The 7,864-nt window shown below is 38.6% G+C and overlaps 1 protein-coding gene across 2 annotated transcripts; it reads left to right on the top strand.

Moving 5' to 3' along the window:
• The first annotated feature begins 367 nt into the window (after nucleotides 1-367).
• Nucleotides 368-7,204, top strand: LOC113313668 (putative disease resistance protein RGA1). Of its 2 annotated transcripts, none has more exons than XM_026562463.1 (7): nucleotides 368-3,723; nucleotides 3,839-3,880; nucleotides 4,040-4,795; nucleotides 4,903-4,944; nucleotides 5,032-6,393; nucleotides 6,508-6,623; nucleotides 6,710-7,204. In XM_026562463.1, the coding sequence occupies exons 1-5, from the start codon at nucleotides 503-505 to the stop codon at nucleotides 6,320-6,322; spliced, it is 5,352 nt and encodes a 1,783-aa protein (XP_026418248.1). In that variant the 5' UTR covers nucleotides 368-502; the 3' UTR covers nucleotides 6,323-6,393; nucleotides 6,508-6,623; nucleotides 6,710-7,204. The 2 variants fall into 2 exon arrangements, with proteins under 2 accessions (XP_026418248.1, XP_026418247.1); XM_026562462.1 differs by having other exon boundaries at nucleotides 4,016-4,795.
• Nucleotides 7,205-7,864: the final 660 nt, after the last annotated feature.

Below are 7,864 nucleotides of genomic sequence, written 5' to 3'. Positions count from 1 at the left end.
ATAGCCTAAGATGCAGAGCGCGAGGGGACCCCTCCCCTCAAACAATACCTCGACATAGGATATTTAGCACGAGATGCTGTTGGAGTAATGGAGTGACAGCCAATTAGGTAATATTCGGTACGGAATAATGTAATATGTTCGGAAATGAGAACATCAATTCTCCACCTCCAACTAAGTTCGTCCCCCACACTAGATAAAATGACCTTCCGTATAGCATACGATGGAGCTTATATTGATGTACCTATTCAAGATAACCCAGGGAAATAACAGGTGACACGTGGCGACACATAAATGGAGGACGTGAGGGCACGGCTATGAAGAGCTCAACTAGCACACTGCTTAAATGTACTAAACAAATTTACTAAATTTCTGTTCTCTGTTCTCTTTTTGCTATTGGATTCAATCCCAGAATCATTTTTCTTAAACTTCTTCTCTCTGTTCTCTCTTTGCTATTGGATTCAATCTCACTATCATATTTTTAATCCGCAAGTATCCTTTCATAATGGAAGAGCGTATTCTTGATTATGGTGCATCAGAAGTGTTGAAAAAGCTGGTATTTGCCATTAGCAGGGAGATGAGTATGGCATGGGGTGTTAAGGATGAGCTGAAAAAGCTTAACCAAACATTGGAATTGATTGCGAATAAAACATCCGATGCGGAGCGGAAGCAGGTGAATGATCATGCGGTTTCTCTTTGGTTGAGAAGGCTTAAAGATGTTTCTTACGATGCTGATGATGTTCTGGATGAGTTTTCTTATGAAGCTACGCGTCGATCTGAGAAGAACCGTAAGGTAAAAAAAAATTTCTATTCCTCCAACCCCCTTGCCTTTCGTTTTAAACTGGCTAGACAAATCAAGGGTATCAATAAACGGTTGGAAGATATTGCAACTGATATGGGAAGATTTAAGCTTCAAACTAGTAGTGGTCCATATGAACAGCATAACAAGCGTCTAACTGCTTCATTCATTGGAGATGATCTGAAAATTGTAGGAAGAGATGAAGATAAATCAAATATAATTAGGATGCTAACAATGACGGATAGCATATCGTCGTCAAAATCTTCTCAATCATCTTCTATCGAAAAAGTCTCCGCCATATCCATAGTTGGTATCGGGGGACTAGGAAAGACCACTCTAGTAAAGTCCATATACAAAGACAGATCAGTAGAAAATCATTTCATGAAGAGATTTTGGGTTTCTACTTCTGATAATTTCGATGTGTTTAAGATTTTAAGAAATATTATGGAGTCCATCACTGATTCTAATAGCGAAGATTTTTCAAGCGTTGCTGTATTGGCACATCAAGTAAGAGAAAGCTTAAAAGGAACAAAATATTTGCTAGTTCTAAGTGACCTGTGGAGTGAAGATCTCATGGGATGGAATAACCTTAAGAGTGTCCTAGATTTCGGCTCTGTTGGTAGTAAGATTATAGTCACTACACGCAGTCAAAGAGTTGCATCGATGGTGCAAGGTTTATTTCCTCCTTACAATCTAGGTGCGTTATCAGCAGCTGAGTGTTGGTCCATTATGAAGAACAAAGCTTTTTTTCCGGGGGGAGCGTCCGAGACTCCAACTATGGAAAATATTGGGAAGGATATAGCAAAAAAATGTGGAGGTTCGCCGCTTGCTGCAAAGTTTTTCGGTTGTCTTATGCACTCGCAGAATGATGAAAAGCATTGGTTGTCGATCAGAGACGACAAAAGCTTAGAGACAAATGGTTACGAGGGAATCATACGGATACTGAAATTGAGTTATGATAATTTATCATCCCATTTGAAACAGTGTTTTGTATATTGTTGTTTATTTCCAAAAGATTGGGTATTTAACAGAGAAACACTGATTCGGTTGTGGATAGCCGAAGGATTCATTCATCCATTTAACGAAGGAAATGGAAACTCGCTTGAAGATATTGGTAACGATTATTTCCTTAGTTTGTTGTCTAGCTGTTTCTTTCAAGATGTAGAAAAGAATGACTTAGGTGACATCACATGGTTCACAATGCACGATCTAGTACATGATCTTGCGTTAAGTTTGGCTTCCGGTGAAGTCGCAATTTGCAAAGCAAGTGGAATGGAAAATGATGCGTCTGGAATTCGTCGCCTGCTGTTAATGGGGGAAGGACTACTACCAATAACAATTTCTGATGTATTAGAGAACGCAAAAAAGCTGAGGACATTTTTTTTTCAAGGAGGCATTTATCCGAATGCAAGTATTAACAAGCGTCTTCGGGTAATACATCGACTTGGTGCTAAAAGGCAACCAGAAACTATATCTTCTTCCAATTTCAAGTTTAAACACATAAGGTACTTTGACCTCAGTTATTGTAATTTTGAAGATGTTCATGCGGAGTCCATTCACCAACTCTACAATCTCCAAACTCTCGATCTTCACCATTCCAAAAATGTTCAAAACATTTTCAAAGAAGGAATTGGTTCTTTGATTAGTTTGCGATGTCTAGATCTGTCTTCTTCAGACGCCAACCTTCTGCCTGATTCTATTGGTCATCTCCAAAATCTATCGTCCCTTGATATTTCATCTACAAAAATCTCAGAGTTACCCGATTCAATCTGTCTCCTATATAATTTAACCAGGTTCAACTTCAGCCATTGCCGTCAATTAAAAGCACTACCTCGTAACTTTGGAGCTTTGACACAACTAAGGTCACTTGATTTGATTGGTACTGAAATAACAGAGTTGCCCGAGTCTTTGACTAGCAACATCTGTAAATTAGAGTTTGTGACCTTTGGAGAGTCTTGTAAATTTCCTGAAGACATCAAGAATTGGGTGGAATTGAGACATCTGAAGTCCTGGGGACGGAGAGTTCATCATGTAATAGCACCTAAAGGTATAGAAAAGCTAATTCGGTTGGAAATTTTAGCTCCTTACCTGGTGAGGAAAGAAGCTTTCTCAACCAGAATCAGTAATGATTCTAGTTCTTCTATCCAAGAATTAGCAGATCTAAACTCTCTCCGGAAGTTAGTGATACTAAGTCTAGAGAACGTGAGAGGTGGTAAAATAGAGGCGGAGAAGGCAAAGTTAAAAGATAAGCAAAACATTCAAGATTTGTATTTAGGATGGAAATCTGAAGAAGAAGAAGAAGTAGAAGATGATGAAGATGAATATAAGGCTGCTATCAATTCTGTTATGGTGCTGGAAGGTCTCCAACCTCATCCTAATTTGGAGATATTGTCTATCAAGGGTTTTCTCGGTTTAAAGCTTCCGAAGTGGTTGGGTTCATCTTCCTGTCTTCCTAATTTAGTGGAATTAAGATTTGAGAACTGCAACAGCTGTATAATTCTTGTTGGTCTCGGTCAGCTCCCATGTCTTGAGATTCTTCGTATTATGGGTATGGATTCACTGGAGTGTTTGGGTGAAGAGTTTTATTACCGGGAAGAAGAAGAAAGCACTACTTATTCTGCAAAACCTACAACAAGAACATTATTCCCTTCGCTAATCAAGTTGATAATTGAGAATATGAAGAATTTAATAGAATGGGTTGCTCCTCCGTCAAGGTATATTTCATTCCCTTGCCTCGAGGAAGTCGACATCTATAGATGCGGTAATTTGATAACTGTACCCGACTTTCGACTGTGTACTTCTCTCCGAGAATTAAGCATTCAAGGTTGCGACAAATTAAATAAGGAGTCTACATCCTATGGTTTTATTCAAAAGGAAGAGCAGCCTGATGATCCATCCGATGTATATCAATCACTTACTACCGAGAGGTTTGCCATTAGTGTGCTAATTATTTATTAATTTTAATCTGAATTATTTTCTTACCTTGTACTTGTTTTTGATAAATATCTGAGTAACATTTTTTATCCATTACAAAAACACCAGATACCGGGCTCAGAAAATATCCTCTGGAACACCTGAAATCAGGTTCTTAATCTCTCTCCTTACTATTCATATACATCAATAATGTAGTACTCCTCCCTCCTTTTTGAAAAAAAAAAACTTTTAGCCTGAAAATTTTTGAAAAAATATTTATTTAGTGTTACCACCCGATAATTACAGTGAAATCCAAGAAATAGCGGCACCAGAGATCGAGAAGGTTTCACATACAAGTAATCTCGAGAATGTGAGAGGTGGAATGGAAGATGTGGAGAGACTAAAGTTAAAGGAAATGCAACACCTTGAGGATTTGAATCATTCTTGGAATTATCCATATGATGATGCTGACGTGGGTATTGATGGAAGTGCAAATGATGGAAAGGTGTTGGAAGGTCTTCATCCTAGCCCCAATCAAAAGATATTGACCATATCTGGGTTTGAAGGTTTAAAGCTTCCAAAGTGGATGGGTTTGTCACATTTGGTGGAATTATATTTCTCAGACTGCAAGAGATGTGAGAAGCTTCCTGCACTTGGTATGCTCCCCTGCCTTGTAGTTCTTCGGATTTATGGAATGATGTCGTTGAAGTGTTTGGGTCAGGAATTCTACTTCCCAGAAGAAAGCACCAGTAGTTCTGCAAAAGCTACACTAGCAACTATATTATTCCCATCGTTAATCAGGTTCGAGCTCGGTGATATTGATAATTTAGAAGAATGGGTTGCTCCTCTCCCACATTATTGTATGGCCTTCCCTGTTCTTGAAACTCTAGGAATTATTGGTTGTAGTAAATTGACATCTATACCAGATTTTCGGCTAACTACTTCTCTCTGGGAGTTAACCATTGAAGATTGTGACAAGTTGTATACGAAATCTATATCCTATGTGGAGCAGAATGATGATCCAAATCCAATTACCACCGAGTCGGCAGTGCGGTGGAATTATTACCGAGCTGGTACAACTGACAGGTTAGTGTTTTACAAAAAATACACACAATCTTCTTTTGTTGGATCATTTTTCTTTTGTTGTTAATAAGCTTCCGAATGTCAAATTCTACTCATTTTTAATATACCAGGTACTTGGTTAAAGAAATCACCTCTGGAACAGCTGAAGACAGGTTCTTAGTCTATCTCCTCTCTATTTATTTGTTAGTGTGTCTTTGTGTTTTAATTTATTTGGTGTGTTTCCAACCTAAAATTTACAGTGGAATTCAAGATATAACGGCACTAGAGACTGAGAAATTTTTACATATAAGAAATCTGGAGAATGTGAGAGGTGGAAGAGAAGTCGCAGAAAGAGCTAAGTTAAGGGACAAGCAACACCTTGAGGATTTGTATCTATCTTGGGATTCTTTTGAGGATGGGTGTATTGATAGAAGTGTGAATGATGGAGAGGTGTTGGAAGGTCTCCAACCTCACCCTAATTTGCAGAAGTTGACAATATCTGGTTCTAGAGGTTTAAAGCTTCCGAACTGGATGGGTTTCTCTAATTATCTTCCTCATCTGGTGGAGATATATTTCTACGGGTGCAATAGTTGTAAGCAACTTCCTGCGTTGGGTATGCTCCCTTGTCTTAGAATTCTTAAGATAGAGGAAATGAATTTACTGCAGTCTTTGGGTCAGGAGTTTTATTACCAGCAACAAGAAAGTAGCTGTGCTGGCAGCAGCAGCAGCAACTACGGAGAAATAAAAGAAGAAAAAATCAATACTAAGAAACAGACTAGGCAAGCATTTTCATCATTTTTCAAGAAAAACAAAAAACCTGAAACATCTTTGCCATCATCATCTGGAATATCAGTGTTTCATTCGTTGGTTGAGTTGAATCTTATAGATATGTCAATTCTTGAAGAATGGGCTGCTCCTCATGATTCTTTTAAACCCTTCTCATCCCTTGAAAGTTTGATTGTCAGTGGCTGCTTAAGGTTGAAATCTATACCATTTTCTTCATGTTCTTCTCTTAAGAACTTGGAGTTGTGTCATACCAACGACGAGGCGGTTAACTTGATCTTAGCCAGCACAGGAGGAGAACGACTGACCACCCTTGCATCTGTGTCCATAAAGTATTCGCCTCAACTTCAATTTTTCCCTGTGTTGTTACTCCAAAACAACGACACTCGTATTCAATCCCTAGAAATCGCACACTGCCCAAACTTTAAAGGTTTTCGTATTCTTAACAATAAGGAACTCCGAGCAAATGTATCTTCAGACACTGGTTTCAACTGCAGCTGTCTCCCCTCATTCAAGTTATTTGATTATGTGAAGTTAGCATCTTCAGACACTGGATTCGACAACAACATCAGCTCTCTCTGCTCGCTGAAGTTATTTGATTGTCCTGCTTTGTCATCTGTTCCGGATCTAAGAGAATGGAATTCTCTCAATCAACTATGGATTGAGGATTGTGATAAACTGAAAGAATCTTTTTCTTATAGTTTGAAATCCCTGACACATCTTAGACCATTGTATGTTGATGGCTTCATCAATCCACCTCAAAACTAAGCATGGGTGGATCAGCCTGCTACAATTCGGCTCCTCCAACATCAAATTAACTATCAAATGTCCACCAACAGGTATTTCTCTCCCTCTCGTTAATTTGCAATGTTTTTAGTGGACTCCTTTTATAACTTATATTGCTCAACATAAGCACATATGTCAACATGCACATTTTATTGTATATACCACAGATCCCTACGTAATGAACATGGGTTGATCCGGAAACGATACAATATCAAAACAAAAGGTGGATAGTCCAACTTCCAAGAAGAAGGAAAATTATTGGAAGAAGAGCTGCCTTATGATTGTACGTATGCTACTAAATTTGTTTTTGTATAAGTTTATTAAATTATATACAAGTATTTAAAGTTTATGGATATGATATGAAAACAGATGGGTCGAGTTAGGTGGTTGGTCAAGGTCACCAGTTGTTGCATTGATGTTGGGGATGTGTTGAATATCAAGGAGTGCTGCAAAATCGAGTTTAGGCACAAAAAGACGAACCAAGGGGTACCAAAAGGACTACGTATTCTTCATCAAGCGAGGAATCAGGTACTAGCTCCCACTGCTTTTTCATCTACCGAGGATGTTGAAGGGAATGTTGGCGGCCAAAGACAAAGTCAAGCAAAGGTGTACCTGGCCGATGTCAAGGTGAATGGGGTCGAGGTCAAGGTGGACGTGCTCGTGATCGAAGTCAAAGTAGTAGAAGAAGATGATAAAGGATCCCGATGAATCAGTTATGGATTTATAGTGGTGTATCGACAGATAGATATCTTTCATTTTCAGTTATGGGTATTAATTTGGCGTGCATAAATGAATTTTAGTGTTTCATCTGTCCAATTTTAAAAACAATGGTAAAAAAATCATATGATGAGAATTCATTACTTACGGCAAGGTAAATATATCACAAAACATAGCCGAAATTTGATTGCCCGGCTTGGAAATGGTCTCATTCTTAGCCGGTGGTTGCTATGGGCATGGCAAAGCCATGCGATTACCACTTTTGCACCTATGGAAAACACGCCTGGCTAAGTGGCAAATTTCTACCGGATGGTGGACTCTCGATCGCTCGAGCAAGACTACACCGAACGGTCTAGTTTAGACCGGTAGCGCCTGAGACTCGACCGCACATTCTTCTTGTTTTCTTAGATTTTCCAAATTCCCAAAGTATGAACATGGCTCGGTTTATAGAAGAGCAACATGCTATCGAAAATCAAAGAGTTGAACACTGAGCTAATGTGCAAAATAAAATAAGAAGAGCAAGAAGTGCTAGAACTGCATATCAACGCAGTTTTAATACGTTGGAAGATGAATGCATATGCAGGAATTACGTTTTCTTCAATATCATCCAATCGTTGATGGCGCATTACATGCCATTCTATTTAGGAGACGCGTTTTACAGAAATTTAAAGAAGAAACAACGAACCTCAACAATCATGATTCGATGTTGTTGAGTGCTCGGTTATCCATAATTTTTAAAAATGTTAGCAATAATATTGCTATCATTAGGGAAGCGCCTCGAAACATGAAAAATTGTGAAATCCTGCT

Source organism: Papaver somniferum, chromosome 9 (genome assembly GCF_003573695.1).
Source record: "Papaver somniferum cultivar HN1 chromosome 9, ASM357369v1, whole genome shotgun sequence".
Lineage (NCBI taxonomy): Eukaryota > Viridiplantae > Streptophyta > Magnoliopsida > Ranunculales > Papaveraceae > Papaver > Papaver somniferum.
Note: the sequence above shows the minus strand (reverse complement) of the source record. Positions and strands in the feature narration are given on the sequence as shown.

Bases quoted from the DNA above. Each gene is read 5' to 3' on its own strand.
- LOC113313668 (XM_026562462.1), top strand. From the start codon at position 503: ATGGAAGAGCGTATTCTTGATTATGGTGCATCAGAAGTGTTGAAAAAG. The intron at 3,724-3,838 runs GTTTGCCATTAG...CAAAAACACCAG, and splicing joins CAATCACTTACTACCGAGAG to ATACCGGGCTCAGAAAATAT. The intron at 4,945-5,031 runs GTTCTTAGTCTA...TAAAATTTACAG, and splicing joins TCTGGAACAGCTGAAGACAG to TGGAATTCAAGATATAACGG.